Source organism: Astatotilapia calliptera, chromosome 18 (assembly GCF_964374335.1).
Source record: "Astatotilapia calliptera chromosome 18, fAstCal68.1, whole genome shotgun sequence".
Lineage (NCBI taxonomy): Eukaryota > Metazoa > Chordata > Actinopteri > Cichliformes > Cichlidae > Astatotilapia > Astatotilapia calliptera.
This window is the reverse complement of record NC_137439.1, coordinates 30297222-30314223: the sequence shown is the minus strand read 5'-3', so window position 1 is coordinate 30314223 and position 17002 is coordinate 30297222. Positions and strand designations below refer to the sequence as shown.

Here is a 17002-nt window from a genome sequence, read left to right as displayed (position 1 = left end):
GAAAAAGTACAAAGAAAAAAATAAAATATGAAATGCTTCAAATACCTAATATCAAACCTCAGGCGTAAATGTAAATGTAATTTGTGCTTAAGGTGGTACACACCCTAACCTTGGCTATTGTGTTGCCCATCTTAAAATAATCAACTATGAATGAAACAGAGTAAACAGTGAAGGTGCTCAAATCAGTTTGAATTTGCAATCAAACTGCAGAGCTGAATCCCTTATCCATGATTAATGTGAGTTCACATCACCTGTCATTCATTTCACCATTATGCCTTCTGTTTGTTCTCTCCAGTTTTGAAATTGGGAAACAGCATGTAACGAGTAGACACACACACACTCAGGCATAATATTATAAACACCAGCTAATATTGTGTTGGTCCCCTTTTTGCTGCCATAACAGCCCTGACCCATCCAGGCATGGACTCCACTAGATTCCTGAAGCTGTGCTGTGTATCTGCACCAAGATGTTAGCAACAGATCCTTTAAATCCTGTAAGTTGTGAGGCGGGGCCTCCGTGAATCAGACTTGTTTGTCTGGAAATCCCACGGATGCTTGATTGAACTGAGATTTGTGTGAATCTGGAGGCCAATTCAACACCTCTAACTCACTGTTGCACTCCTCAAACCCTTCCTGAAACATTTTTGCTTTGTGGCAGGGCTGGAAGAGACCACAGACATCAGGGAATACCATTTCCATGAAAGGATCTATATGATACTCAAATGCTTTGGTAGGTGGTACATGTCGATGCAACATCCACATGAATGGCAGGACTCAAAGTTTTGCATTCGGTTTGCATTCTTCCTATAGTGCATCAGGATGCACACACCTGGCCATCCATGCAATCCAAAAGAAAACATGATTCTGACCAGGCCACCATCTTCCTTTTCCCTGTGGTTTAGTTCTGATGCTCACTTGCCCGTTGTTGGCGCTTTCTGCAGTGGACAGAGGTTCAGCATGGGCACCCTAGCTGGTCTGCAGCTATTCAGCCCCATACACAACAAAGTGTGATGCACTGTGTGTTTTGAGACTTTTTTTTATCAGAACCAGCATTCATTTATTCCACAACTTAAGCTTCAATATCTCATCTGTTGGATCGGACCACTCAGAGCAGTCTTCACTCCCCATGTGCATCAGTGATCCTCGGCCATCCATGACCTTGTCTCTGGTTCACCACTGTTCCTTCCTTGCACTGCTTTTGATAAATCCTGATCACTGCAGACCTGGTGCACCCCACAAGAGCTGCATTTTGGAGATGTTTTGACCCAGCCGCCTAGTTGTGTGTATATGTGTGTGTATTGCCTCATCTTAAATGTTAAAGGACTTGTATATGCATTGATTTTATAGACCAGAACTATAATACATGTATATAAAAGTCAAGATGCCCCATCCACTTGCTGTTCAAACCTTTTGTTTTTGAGGGGCAGCCAATGTGAAAGACAAAAATATGGATGGACATTAAAGCAGCTCATGTTCAACTGTGGATGAAATGAGCAGTTTCAATAAGGCCCAGTATACAAAGGAGGGTTCTTTTTGGCAGTTAGGCTTAGATAACCTGCCCAAAAGTAATGGACACACAACACAAGAGTTTACCTCCCTAAACATATAAAAAAACAGGAGAAAGTGGTTACAGAAGGAAGCGGCAACTCATCTCTACTTACTCATTCTAAATACAGATCAAAATTCAGCTAATACAAGCACTTATGTGGCTGTTTGGTTGAAAGGGAAGCAAATGATCCTCAGCAGGTATATAAGGAGCCATCTTGGCTCCTTATATAGGCTGTAGTCCTTGAGCTGGAGCCAGTCATGTGTACGCTGTAGTCTTTCCATCCAGGCGGCCACCTGCACAGTGCAATTAGCATGCTTTCTCCCCACAATACAGACGTCTTCATGGCAGGAAACACATAATGAAACAAACACGACTGTAGTCGTAACGCCACAAGTGGGGTTTCTCTTGTTGTTAAAAAAGATGTGTACACACACACAAGCTGTCCATCCAGCGCCTTTTAAAAGACAGGGTTTATTCTAGAGGTTCAAAATTTGGAGGAAAAACAGCTTCTTTTCTCAAAAATCTACTTTTTAAGATTTTCACGGTTGCTCATTACATGCACACTCTTAACACAGGGCTATTAGCTGGTTGGTTGGCTGATTAAGGCTATCTTGCTTGTAGCTGAGTGTGTTCCCATCAAGCTGAGATTGCTACAGCCTCTTGTTAACCCTCGTTGTATGAAACTACCCAGTGGCCCACCTTCAAGCACACTTACCAGCCTCCTCTTCCCAAACCACTCTTGCTACCAACAATTATGTCAGCATGTGTGTGCGTGCACAACAGTGTATTTGTGTGTCTGTGACTGTGTGTGTCTTAGTCCCTCTCACTAGCTAGGAAGTTAGCAGCAGCCACTCTGAGAGCGCTTCAATATCCTCTCACTGTAACCTGATTATTAATTACAGTCTGCCTCTAGCTGACCGCGGCCCAAACACTGTCTGGCACAGTTACCAAGGAGACAAAGTCATTCACAAACAAGATTCAGCAAAAACACATTTGAGTGCATTCACGGCAATGCGGTTTCACAGTCCTCCTGTCTATTCGCGTCTTTCTGAACGGTGGCGGTTAAAGTATTTTAATTAAGAGCCATGCCGATCAAAAGTTATGCAATCAGGCCATATATAAGTGAAAAGTGTTAACGACCAGTTGACACCTCTTATTTTAGTTTGGCATAATCTCAGAAGTGCCATAACTCCTGAAACACTCAAGATGAAACCCATCATCTGCTCGCAAAACTGCAAGTTGATCAAAGCGACTGCATGCCAGAAAGTCAGTCATGCCTGAGCTGTACAGCACTCAGCAGTAATCAACCTGGAGCTATGCCTGCAGCGAGGCCGGGGGACATCAGTCTTTAAATGGGCTGCTGGCAATCAGCTGAGTGTGTGCGTGTGTGTGTGTGTGTGTGTGTGTGTGTGCTTGTAACACACTTATGGTGAGATGGAGAGCAGATTAAGTGCTTGCTAGCAGCAAAATATGGCTTATAATGTTACACAAGTGTGTTGTTATTTTAGTACTGGTCATACAGTGCTGTTGACACTCATATTCACGTGCATATGCACATCAATAACATGCTTATAGTCTGTCACACCGTAGTAGACAAAATGTGCAATGAAAATTAAATCAAACATATAACACCAAGAAGTTAGCATACCTGTGTGCAAACAGAGTTTGATCTCCAGCCTGCAACTTCATACCGCAAATATGATGCGTGTAAAATTAGGGAGCGGCGAGTAAACGTCCCTTTGGACCCTGCTAGTGGACGTTGTGGTGGTGGAGGGGCTGGAATAGCAGACAGCAATGCTGGGTAGCAGAAGTACTGGCATGTCAGAGGAAGAGATTTTGCAGCTTAAAGAAAATGCCAAATTGGGAGAGTGAGACATGTTAGTGTGCATGATGTAATGCATCTCAAATTGTCTGCCTGAACTAGCTCGCAGGCTACTCCGTCCTTTCTAAGTCACAGAACAGAGCATTTGCTACTGTCTGAAATAAGAATAAAGAATCTACAGTAAAGTCTGCCAAATACAATACACAGGCTCCACAGTAACATTTCAATGCAGCAAAAGCAGCCTATTCATAGTGAGATCCAAATATGCTTTTTCTCCCAATACTTAATATGTGCAAATTTAATGATAGAATCGCTCTTTGTCAGAATGGAAGAGAAATTGTGCAAATTCTTCAAAAACCTTTTATATCTGCTCTCTTTAAATTACACTGAAGGTGTTGTATGGGATTCAAATCAGCGATATACTTGGCCAGGTCATAGTTTCACTTTTTTCTTCTGTAGCTTTGGCTATGGCTCATTGTAATGTCTCACTATTCCCCTTCTTCCAGGCATCTGCTACTGGGAGTCGTCTCATCACCCAGTATTCGGTATATCCACAGGCAACAGTTATGAATGTCATTTGCCCAGAAGTTTCTGCTCTCAAGCCTCATTACACACCAGTTTCCCATTTTCATTGGTACTGTGCTCTTGACTATTCCCTTTCACTATGGACTTGTTCAGGTTCATGCTGAACATGCTGAGCTCCCTCTGACCTGGGCCCACTTCCATGAGTAAGTGATTGTATGAGACATAAGTCATATATGAAACAAAAACATTAACCACTGGAAGAAATGGGGATTTCTCTTTCCCTGATTTCTCATTTGGGTCATAAGACCCAAGAATGTGCTCCTGATATTCACCAGGCTTCTCTTCATGTTATTTTGCAAAGTTTAACCTTCAGGTTTTGTGGAGCAACCACAGGTTTTTTTTTCTTGGACATCGTCCAAATCATTGATATATTGCAATGTCCTTCAGACAATCTGAGCTCTCAGACAAACTCTGATTTCCAATGATAACCCCTGTGCCAAGTCTGCAGCACTCGTCCATCTGCAAGATTGTGCATGTAGAGAACTGCCAGTGTTGTGATTTTAAAACTGCTGTGACTCTGATTAGTGGTACTGCAGCTTTTGCCTATCCTTTTCCAGTTTTTTTAAATTCCTGTGGAGACCTTTTTCCACATGAAACCTTATTGCAGACCTCCAGCATCAAGTTTCTGTTTCACAGTCTATATTTTCAGTAGATTCATTAGTTTTTCTTAAAGCATTGGTTTGATTGTTCAGAAAACAAAACCTGCGTGTTTTATGATACCGTGGTTGTGTCACTTTACATAGGTATTTGCCTTCAGAGGGCCTACAGAGAGGGCTTTTCAGCCTACACAAACGTGCTTCTATGCAGTCGTCCAATAAATACATCAGCATGTAGCTCAACATGGATGACCCTCTGCATAGGCTGAATGCTGATTGCTTGACAAGTGGGCCGGAACAGAAAGGCAGTGACAGCAGAAGAGCATGAAAAGCACAGACTGTTGCTGCAGTGGATACTTTTCATTGTTTTTCACACTTGGCTTCACTTCAGTTCTTTGTGTGTTCTTTCTGTGGTTGTCTGAAGGACCAATGACAACACAAGCAAACGTAGCCCACAGAACGGTTGTACCATATACTTTGGACGCTGTTTCTATCTGGCAACAGATGCTCTCTGCAGTCCACTATAGTCTGCCAACTGCCAATGGAGAACCACACTCAGTTCAGTACTGTGCTTGTCAGATATTAGAAATCATACAACTGTTGAAAGGTTATACAAACTTAAAACATTTGTCATTAGAATAGTTTTGGTGATACACTCTTAAGTAGGTGAGGTTAGTCTGTTATATCTTCAGATGTCTTGAAACACATTTTCTTCCCGCTCAAACAATAGCAAAACCAATTTTCCATAATTTATTGTTTAAATGCAGGTGATTTATTAACAGCCATTTGCCATTAGCTCTTAGTTCTAAACTTTCCACTGACTTATTTTAACTTTCATGTTCTTGGCTAAATTAAAAGCATACCACTGCAAGACGAGTGATGGAAGTCGCCACTTGTCTTGTCACCGCTTAAGCTAGCAAAGAAGATGGAGCAACTACATCAGGGCAAAGTCTGGAGGTCCTGGTCACATCAGTCCCCGGGTGCTGAAGTTGCCCAGCTGTCTGGCAGATGCTGCAGGATGCCAGACAGCTGGGCAGCACAGGTATGGAAGACATCATGTTTAGTGCCGGTACCAAAGAAAACCACCCCACCAGTTACCTTGATGTCAAAGGTCATGAAGGTCAAGAGACTGGTTCTTGCCAGACTTAACTTACAAGTGAAACATCCTCTCGACCTGCTTCAGTTTGCATCTTGTAGGGATGAACAGCAATGTTATTTACCCTTTGCAGCATACTTACTTTCACCACTGGTGGTACTGGTGCCATTGTGAGAATTATGTTTTGTTTTTGTTTTTTTCCAGTGTCTTTAATACCACCCAATTTGAATGTGTGCTTTCTGTCTGTAGTCTTCTTTTCAGCTTCGGTCAATCAGTGTAGGAACAAATGCATTGCACGTCCATCACACAAACAATGCCCCATAAGACTTCTGCATTTTAAAAGCTCCTACCTTTGAAGCACACAATGATCGCCACTGTGATTATTTAGGATTTCTGAAACGATTATGTAGTGTTTTAATTTCATGTAAACTTATTGACATTTGAACTTGACTTATTGGGCTCTGCTTTGAACATAAGCACAGGTTTTTGACAGTTCCAGTGAAATATACAGTGGCCCTGAGAGGCCAAATGGACTGCAACTTAAGAAAACACCAGTAATAAGCAAAATGCTGCAAAAGCACACTAAACACAACACAACAACGGAAATAGGAATCCACCAGCTCGATAGCTACCCAGGAGCTCGAGGGTCACTGGAGCCGCCGAGAACGGCACAACTCCCAGCACATCATTTTCAGATCACCGCGGTCTTTCACTACTCAGGTTAAACGTAATATATAAGTCACTTAGATAACCTAAAAATGTTATTGTTTGGCTTTTTCAGTGTTTTATTTGTTCGTGAGTAAATCAGTTTGGCTGAGATTAAAATAATTAGATTATTAGATTAAATAGAACTTAATTAATCCATTGGGTGGGTTCCTCCGGGATTTTCACACAGCTGAATAAACGTCAAACAGAAAACTGATTAAACAGAAGTGTGAGAGGGTCGAGAATTTACGCCAGTGTCCTGTTATATTTTAGATAGCAAGGAGCAGACAGCCGAGTTTATTAAACCCCACCGAGACAGCGCTGACGCAAATCTGAAGGCTAGACTGTCCAATTTCACAGCCGTTTACTTCCGGTCTACCCGACCTTCTGAGGAACCCACGTAGACCGCGAAGGCTGGGTCCTCAGGAGGATGCAGCCCATGAATTTGGACACGACCTAGGTGTGTTTTATCATGATTCATATAATACTGATGACTGATTTTTAGGCTAATAGTTAGGCTAACACACTTACCTCCCATCTTTTCTTTCCTCACAAAACCGATAGATCCTCCACTTCTTTTAAGTGTCTCCCAGCGCAATTCTTAGCATATTTTGGTTCCTGCAACTGATCCGTTGGGTTATTGTCTCCCCAGAAACACTTCCCTTGTGCTCTTGGGAATCTGTTTTTTCCTATTTCCGTTGTCATTTTTCCTATTTCCGTTGTGTTTTGTGTGCTTTGGCAGCGTTTTTCTTATTGCTGGTGTTTTCTTAAGTTGCAGTCCGTTTGGCCTCTCAGAGGAACCGTAGAAATACACCATAAGAACTTCAGCAAAATGCTCCACATTAATGCACTTTACACTAATACTTTTGGCAATCTAATCATGCATTCACAATTAATGTAACAGGTGCAGGACCTTGCCAAGGAGCCACCTCTCCCCATCCTTCTAGAAATGTGTGCATGCATGTTTAATCAGATGGAAAAGCCTGTTGTTCTTTGAAGGATCAAGGGGTTATCTGCAGCACTTACCATAATGCTGCAGCAACGTTTCAGTGGGCCAAGTGAAAAGTTTGAATTCATGCTGCTGGTGTACAGTTAAGAGTATGATCAACAGTCTGCATCACCACCTTAGTTTTTGGTAGTTTTTGTAGGAATGATACCATCATCAGATGGTAATATATGTACTGAAACTGCACCATACTTGGACATAAATAGGCGTTTAATTGTGAAAATGTAAAGCTGATAACAGAGGCATGTGGAGAAACGATGGTGCAACTAAAAGCATCATTTGTTCTTTCATTAAAGTGTTTAGAGCTGCGGCTAGATCATTTTTAAAAAGCCTGTGATCAATTGCTGCCTAATGCAATTTTGTGGCTATAATAATTTCTAATTTTTAATATTGATCGGGGATCAGCTTTGCATTTTAAAACTCTCCTTTGTAGCAAGCAATTGTTTCCCTTCTGCTTCTTTTCTGTTATATTCCTTTGAAAAACACAAAAAATGTGAGATTCTATATCACTAATAACAAGCTAAGATGTTGCCTTTGTAATGTTGATTTAGCAACTTTTTCATGTTCATTGTCATCTCTATTGAGTTTAAACATAGGAGAGTCAAAACTGATATGCTAGTCTGAGAATTTATTATAAGGTATTGCATATTTGGCTAATCTATTTCTTCCTTTAATGGTCCTTTCATTACTGTCTGCAAAGGTTGGAGAATGGAACTCTCTCGCTTGTCTGCCCAGTTATATTTTTACATCATGACAGATGGGGTGGATAAGTAGGTGGTGGGTGTGGTGTCTCCCCATCGGTAAGAGAGGATTATGTGCTGGGAACTTTGGAGGCAAACACAAGTAGAATAAATATATAGAGAGCATGGAGTGCCATTCTGTATGGACAACAACTGTATGGACTGCCATCCAGTGGGTGTAAAACCTCGAATGGAGATTAAAAGTATTTTTCTAATAGCAGCTGGGGGAGGAAACACAGTTAACGTGTATTAAGTGTGTTTGGGATCTTGCTAGATGAAAAAATAGGACTATTCACTGCACATGAATGTAACCAGCACTGTTGTGAAGCAAACATCTCTTTATGGGGGTAAATATGCTTCACCTGTCTGGTGTTACATTATATTGTAAGTTTATATCCCGTTTTTCATACATAATAAGAATTACCATCCAAACAGTCGCTAAAATTAAATGATCAGGATAGCAAACAAACAGAGATGGATTTTTGTTTCTTTTTATTTACTTTTTTCCCTCTCTCATAACAGTTTTGAGTTTGAGTTAAGTTTTCTTGTTCTTTTTGACGAGGTAGCTTCTGTAGTAGAAGTTACTGAAGAGAATGATGAGGCTGAGAGAATATGCCAAAACAGTGATGTTCATATAGTCAGGGAAGTCACAGTCAGCAAACAGATTGTAGCTGGTATGGATAGTCACTATGAAAAACTGGAGCTGTAAAGAGAAACAATAGCATGATGGTAGACTTCCAGGGCACTGAGTACAAGAAAATTACAAGAGGATGGTCACGTAAGAGATGAAAGCAGTAGGGGATAACAGTTAGGCAATTTTCATACTTGCTATATGAGCTATAAGGCTTGAACACTTTCAGCAAGTTCCTCTGTATATTTGGTGTAGAGTGGTTGGAGAAATATCCACAGTCTTGTATATAGAAAATGGACAAAGCCATGTTGATGTTACCAAGTTATTAGTGAATAATGAATAATGAATTAGTGAATGGTTGTCTTGAAGGGGCTCTTTTACCTTTCTGTTTTCAAACGACAAGAAAGGAGTGAAACAGAGGGGCACTACTTGCTTATAGGGTAGTGACATGCCAGACACATGGGCAAGCTTACTCTCTCACTGGACCATAAGTTACAATTTTATATATAATATTATATTTTATATAAAAAAAAACCTGAGTTAAAATTGAGTTGTCTTCAGTGTGACTGGAAATCAGTGGTTAAGACCATAAACTGTCCCAGAAAAGACAAGCAAGAGTTATTTTCCCACTGACCTTTACAGAAACCAGAGAAGTTTGCCCTCTGCTGGCCATTAAAAAGAATGCTTACTTAAGCCCATCTTTTACATACAGTCTATGGAAATGACTCCAAAGTTATTCTTTAGTTACTCGTAAAAAGGAATGAAATTATATGTAATATTGATAATGTCATTATTAATCTTACACCCAGTGATGCTCACATGGAAACAAAAATAGTAAAGATTAGTTATCTTGCAGTATGTGGTGATTTTTTGGTCGTTTCTCAGTAACATATGTTGATATTTCTTGTGTAACCATATACATATCATTTAGATACTATGCAATATGACTGTTTTTTTCTTTCTCTTTTATAAAAACAGAGTAGGGTTGTCAGCAGAGAGTAACACGGGCAAAAGTACTCATTAAAAAAAGAAAATAAGTCACCATGTGAAGGTGTCCATTGGATTCATAAAGCTAGTCACGAGTGAACTACCTCAGCTTCAGTTAACTAAATTGTAAAGACAAGTGTTAATGATGGCTTGGGGGTCGTTTTGAAGGTCAGTGCAATTCATGTCACAGAATGGCAGTCAGGCACCATACTGACCTATATAAGCTGAAGCCATAAGGGAAAGAAAAAAATACAGGATGCATTGTCTTTTCATTAGACTATAAGTAGAAAACAGATGGTCCAGTAGTTAGCTGAGGAGCATCAGTGCTGCTAATCTGTCTCGTTTTGCCAGCAGTCAGTCAGAACAATGACAAACCAATCAGGAAGCCTACACGTTAAGCTCATCAAAACCAAATTATTAAGCCTCTGAGATCTAAGTCGTCGTTGGTGATGACTAAGCCTATCAGAATAAGGACTTTTTGGTCTTATTTAAGTGTGAGAGAACAAAGAAAATATTTCTAACTGACAAACATCCACCACTTTTTATATTTTTTCCCCATAAAGCCAGTTCTGGCTTTTTCAGGATTATCACCTTTGATGGCTTAGTAGTTGTTGTTATTGTACAAGCTTCTAAAGTACACATAGCAGAATCAGGAAGGTGACTGCCTTTATGCTACAGATAGAAATACAGACTGACGGCTTAATGAACCATAATGAACTATCCAAAAACATAAAAGGGAGCTAAAAATTAAGAGGAGATCATTTTTAAGTTAGAGGATGATCACTGTAAAATGAATGTGAATGAGATGCATACAGACCAGCTGTAGGGTGGTGAGGTAACGTTTCCACCACAAGTATTTGGTCATGCTTGGTCCCACAGCTGCCAGGCCATAATACATGTACATCACTATATGGACGAGGGAGTTAATCAGACCTATCAGGAAAGCTGTAGACAGACACTCTGAATGAGAACCATATATTATCTTCTTGAATATTTCTGTTTGCTGCTCAAAGACTCTTATTCACAACATTTTGTAAAACTGGACTAGTGGGTTGTACTCACACTGTCCACCAGCCACATATTTAACCCCAGCCCACCAGTTGAAGATCATTGTGGCGTGGTGGTAGACATGGAGGAAGGTCAGTTGACTGTTCTTCTTCCTTAGGATAAAAAATATCTGAATCACAGAATCACACAAAGACAGTTAGGCAGAAGCATCTTGCAGCCATGAAAACACATGCTCGTATAAGCTTGCTTGAAACTCACAGTGTCACAGAGCTCTATAACTTTGGAGAAGTAGAACCACCAGCACACTCTGGCCATCTGTCCAAAATTATAAAAAGTACATTATTAACCTTCGTGCACTGCAGTTCAAACAATTTTAAATATATATATATATATATATATATATATATATATATATATATATATATATATATATATATATATATATATATATATATATATATACACACACAGTTCTGTAAAAAATATTGAGCCATGAGCATTCTTTACAGTTCTCTATGAAAATTGGAAATGCAGAGATTTACTGAAATATGCAAACATAAATGGAAACAATTCTGTACAATTCCAATGAGCTGCAAAGTCCAACTTTATGAACACCTTTATTCTTAAACACAGCCTCAACTCTCTTAGGATACTTTCTTATAATGTTTCCTACTTCTCAAAGACAGGACTGTCAAATGCTGTTTATCTGATGTAGACAGCTTTTTAGGCCTGCCACCTCTTCTATTATGACATGATGTCAGTAACAAAGGATCCAATTTAAAATTGGCTCTTTGCTAAATTGTCTATTATGTGTAGACAAAACACTGTCTCATCAGTTGGCGTTAAGTGGGTTAAAAAAACAAAAAAACTTTCTTTTGAAAATGGTCAGGTACAAGGACTGGACTGAAAATAAGTGAAAAAGCAGCCAATGTTCAAAGATAAACTTCAGAAAGCCTGGAGAGCTATTGCTCTGCAAAACAGTCTGGCTGCTCAGAAACAAAATCCAAAGAAATGGCTCGACAGTTTTTTCACAGTAGTGTACATGTCAAAATTAATTTAGTGAAAAACATTTACCCTCATGGCCAATGGGCTGTCACTGTAGTCCACTGGCTGGCACAGCAGACTGTATCCTGCCAACCAGGAAGAGGTTGTAAACTGTAAAGAGAAAAGATGCTCTCATCACTGCTTGTTTTTTCTTTCATTTAGCAAAATGACGTTTCATTAAATAGGTAAAAATCCTTTACCAAATATTCCGTGAAGGAATAGGACACATGAACCATGCGGGACTATTTGATCTTTAAATCATGCTGTACACGGTGAAAATGTAGCCACTGATGCGCAGCACAGACTCCCAAACAGAGCCGATGGTAACATGTCTGTTTACACTCCGACAGATGTGGATTGCTTTAGGCGGTGTTTCTGTCCAAAATTACCTATATTAAACTATTTTATAGCTCACATTAGGATTTTACAGATTCACAAACTTTGACAGCCATTTGGACGGTTTATTTTTTTTTATGATCTATTTGCTCTGTGTGTTTTATATGCCAATAACTGTTTTAAGAGAGTTGACATGCAAGTACTAGAATCCACCAGCTACAAACTGCTACAAACTGAAACCACTGGGAAGTGAAGTGAGTTACAGTGATTATCTCAGAAGAGTGGAAGGTTCTGTTGGCATTTATGTATAACTGGACCCAGAAGAGATACAGCAGGGATTGAAGGACACCCCCAGTGGTTCTGTGTCCATCCCCCAAAACATCAGAGCTCTTTTGGTCCCATGAGTAACATCTAAACAACATTAAGCAGGTGGTTTTAGTGTCATTGGAAGTTGTATTATCCTATACTGACTTCCTTTTAGCTGCTCTGAATTCCCGCTCCCCGTTGTCTTTTCCGATAGTTCCTTCAAGCAGTATGGTATTTACCTCATAGAACATGTAGGCAGACAGGCAGACCATGGCAAAGTTGTAAACTATCAAGACAGGTCTGAGGTTGACTGGCTGCCTCCTTGCCATTAGCTTTGACCCCACCCATATAATGATCAAGTAACACAGGAAGACACAGCTAATTGGCACAGGAGAATAGACCAGAAGCCAGTTGTCTGTCCTTTTGTCTAAATGACAAGAAGGTGAGAGAAAAGCAGAAAGACCTTTAGAAAAAAATAAACTGCTAATCTCTGAGAAAAAAAATGGGTAAATTAATTTACGTGCCTCCTTTTTCCAAAATCCCATGGTAAAATAACTGGACTTTCTGCCACACAGTGAGCGCTTGAAAATCCTGAAACAGAAAAAAACGAGAGAAACTTTGATTTGCAAAGCTGAAGCAAACACTAACGTTTTAAAATGAAATAATATAAGTCTCTCACAAAAAAACAGAAAACATCAAACACCTTTTTTGGTATAATGATCACACCTGCTTATATGGCATTTATAATGTTCTACAATATTGATTTTTCTAATATTGTGTTCATTCTGCAAAGGCCAAACATGATTTGTCACTGCATTAAAGTTTCATTTTGTTGTATTGGACTGGACGAGGTCTGGTTTCAAAACCCTCATCATAAGATGATGACTACACATAAAGTCATTTGCCGGTTTTTTGGTACAAACCACAAAATGTACTCATATAAACTTTTTTATATCAGTACAACTAACTGTTCCCAGCACTTTGCACGCTCATAAATAGTACTCTTCTCAAAAAGTACTTTGCAACAAACAACACCTCGCTGCAAAATTGATTAAACTACCAGGAGATAATCTGGATTACAATTTAAGGATTATGTGCACTAATCCAAACGTATCTCTTTTGATAATGGATCCTCTTGACTAATAATCCTCTTGATGACTGGCTGACTGATGTGGACGACAGGGTGACACGTGTCCTGGTGTGTATTACAGTGCTGCCATCTAGTGTCTGAAGATGAAAGTTGCGTGCACAGCAGGTGTGTTTCTCTTTACTTCACCATCAGACTCCTCTTGTGGTGTTGCGCATGTTTGCCTCAGGCTTGGGTAGAACTTAAGAAATATACAGTCTTTTTACAGATAAACTGGATCACTACTACTCTGAACTGCTATGTCTCAGAAGAGTTGATTCATTAGTTTCACTATTATATATATAAAAAAGGGAAAAAAAATACAAGAAGGGGGAAATCTGTATAAACCTCCTACTGGACTTTGCCATGGGATCAAAGAATGGAAATAAATTAACAACCCTTCTTTTTCCAGGCTAACACATGCTTCATCCACCATCAATGAAGCCAATGCCGAAGAGTCCGAAAGTGCAGTTCTTCTAATGACTTCCAAAGAGTATCAGTCCCATTAGACTACCATGTTAAAATGTCACTCATTAAAATAACAGGTATCCAGCCTGGCAACTATACTGGTATTGAATTTGAGCATGTATGTAGTGTTGGTGCCTTTAATAGTATTTTTACTGGAATTCTAAGCTAAATAATGTGGCTACAGCAAGTTGGTGCTCCAGTTTTCATGTCTTTGTGTTGCACCTATACTGCTGATGGATGCAGCTTGTTAGCCAAGCTTGCTAGCCTTAGCTGATGACTTTGCATGGCACTCTCATGGGAGTGGGGAGTAAGGGATTACTATTGCAAAAACGGTAATGGGTGGGCAGGTGCTTCTCCAACAGCATCACCATCAACACAGGAGCAAGGCACCATGTACATTTCAATTCCTTTAATTTTAAATATGTTTATATTGTCTATCCTGTAAAATAGTCAGATATCTATTCATATTAATGTACAGAATTCACCTGCTGCTGCTACTACTGCACATTCACCCAGTGTATATACTATATGTGTGTATATATATATATATATATATATATATAATGTTCTTCCTCTACATCCCCCCCCCCCCCCCCCCCCCTCAATTTTTGCACATGTCGAGGAGCGTGTCAGGCTACATTTCACTGTGTGTTATACTTGTATAACTATGCATGTGACAAATAATAAAGAACCTTGAACCTTGAACCTTAATTAGATTACCGTTACTTTCCCGTAGGAACGCTGCGTTACTGCGTTACTAAAACCGTGATTTTTTGCGAGAATGTCTCATGACAGTGATGTAAGCGAGTGCAACGTTTGTGACAACAGCTGTGTGAAGATCAACAATGGATGATATATGGAGTACGGGAGAGAGTATGAGCATGCAGCGTTTAAAGCGTGGAAGTACTGACCTTACTTTGAGTTTGATTCCATAAAAAGTGACAAAACGATTAGTGTCCGTTGTGTGTGGGAAGAAAACTTATTTTTACAGCGAAAAAAACCCCTAAACAAGCACCGAGTGCGCAACGACGTAATGGGAAATTCACAGAGAAACTCGCGGATTCTTCCACTGACCGCTGTAGCACACCTGCACCAGGGTAAACCTCCGCCTACCCTACTCCTGCTTTACAGGTGAAAATAGAGCAAAAGGACCGCTAGTCTTTGACTTTATTTATTTTCTGCTGTTTTTTACTTGCATCTATTTGAAAGACTGAGTGTAAACACAAAAAATATTTTATTTTATGTGCTGGAATGTGCAGAAAATAGGTTTAAATGTTAAACTAATGTCTTCAAGTCAGAGAATGTTGCATATAATTAAATTTTTGCTTGATGCATAAAGTTAAAAGATTAGAACTGATAAAACAAGTTAAAAAAAGAGACTTTTCCATTTGATTACATTTTGTATGATGGATTATGCAGAAAAAGTAGAATTGGACTGAAAGATCTATCGCTTTATCACCTCTTCAGGTTGTAAATCCTGCTTTTAAAAAGTAACTAAGTAACTAAGTAAGTACTTTTGAAAATAAGTAATCAGTAAAGTAACAGGATTACTTTTTTGGGGAAGTAATCAGTAATTAGTTACTGATTACTTTTTTCAAGTAACTTGACCAACACTGTTCATCAATAACCAATAATATGCAGCGGTGAGGAGATAAATTTGTTCTTTAACAGTCTGTTAATATTAAATGCACTCTGCTACTTCATGTAAGTTAAAGCACTATTTAGAAGCAGCAGGCTGTGTGGCCAAAGCTAGGCTAAGCAGTTAAGCCTTACCTGTGTCCTCATAAGGATTTACGGAAAACAATCCCTAACAGAGCTGAACAGAACTCCTATGTGCTAAGGTTTAACGTGTAGAGTAGTACTGAAGGGAAAGTTACAAGAAGATACTTTCAAGACCAGAAATATACAGTATTTCAAAATAACAGCATGAGCCTATGCATCTTCATTTATGCAGCAGTTATCATTAAGATAACAGCTTTTAACCACAGCAGCCTCCAACAATGTGAGGAGAATCTACAGTAAACACAGCTGAAAATAACATTCACATTCAAAATAACATTCACTTTACCTTCATTGTGATGGTCTATAGCTGTGATTTCTCTCTTCAGCTCTGTCCTGTCAGAGCATGCGGCATCTCAGTCAAGTCCTAAGCAGGACTGAGTCAATCAGTGTGTGTACTACGGTGTGTAACTGCCAGCTAAATCCTATCTGAAAATGCTACTGCAAGTGTGACTGAAGAAAATTCAAAATCATATCATCATCATCATCATCATCAACTTTATATTTATAAAGCACTTTAAAACAACCACAGCTGACACAAAGTGCTGTACATTGGAACTGTAAAATAAAATTACATGAGATATAGATAAAAAACAAATAAAAGAAGAGTGAAATCATTAATTAAATAACTACTGCATTAAAAAAGAAACTAAGTCTCACTGAGGTTAAAAGCCAAGGAATAAAAGTGGGTTTTAAGACGTGATTTAAAAGTGGACAGTGAAGGGGCCTCTCTAACATGCATGGGCAAATTATTCCATAATTTTGGAGCCACAATAGAGAAGGCCCTGTCCCCTCTGAGCTTCCTCCTGGATCTCGGTACCTCCAGGAGCAGCTGGTCAGCTGACCTGAGAGACCGACAGGGTATGTGGGGATGAAGAAGCTCAGAGAGGTAAGGCGGGGCAAGACTGTGTAGACATTTAAAAACAAACATAAGAATTTTAAAATTAACTCTAAAAGACACAGGCAGCCAGTGCAGAGAGGCCAGCACGGGGGTTATATGCTCTCTTTTTCGAGTTCCTGTTAGGAGTCGTGCAGCCGCATTTTGAACCAGCTGCAGACGTGAGAGCAATAACTGACTGACCCCCACATAAAGTGAGTTACAGTAGTCCAGGCGGGAAGAAATAAAAGCATGGATCACTGTTTCAAGGTGCTGCCTCGAAAGAAAAGATTTTAGTCTTGCCAGTCGCCTTAAATGATAAAAACTGGACTTCACCACTG

The 17002-nt window shown here is 39.6% G+C and overlaps 1 protein-coding gene across 1 annotated transcript; it reads right to left on the bottom strand.

Annotated features, from left to right (window-relative positions):
- Nucleotides 1-8574: 8574 nt before the first annotated feature.
- elovl8a (ELOVL fatty acid elongase 8a) lies at nucleotides 8575-16176 on the bottom strand. Its single transcript, XM_026150494.2, has 8 exons — nucleotides 16074-16176; nucleotides 12936-13002; nucleotides 12651-12838; nucleotides 11800-11880; nucleotides 10984-11040; nucleotides 10780-10894; nucleotides 10535-10662; nucleotides 8575-8802 (listed from the first exon to the last, which is right to left on the bottom strand). Exons 1-8 carry the CDS (start codon nucleotides 16077-16079, stop codon nucleotides 8635-8637), a joined length of 810 nt encoding a protein of 269 aa, XP_026006279.1. The 5' UTR covers nucleotides 16080-16176; the 3' UTR covers nucleotides 8575-8634.
- Between the last annotated feature and the right edge of the window lie 826 nt (nucleotides 16177-17002).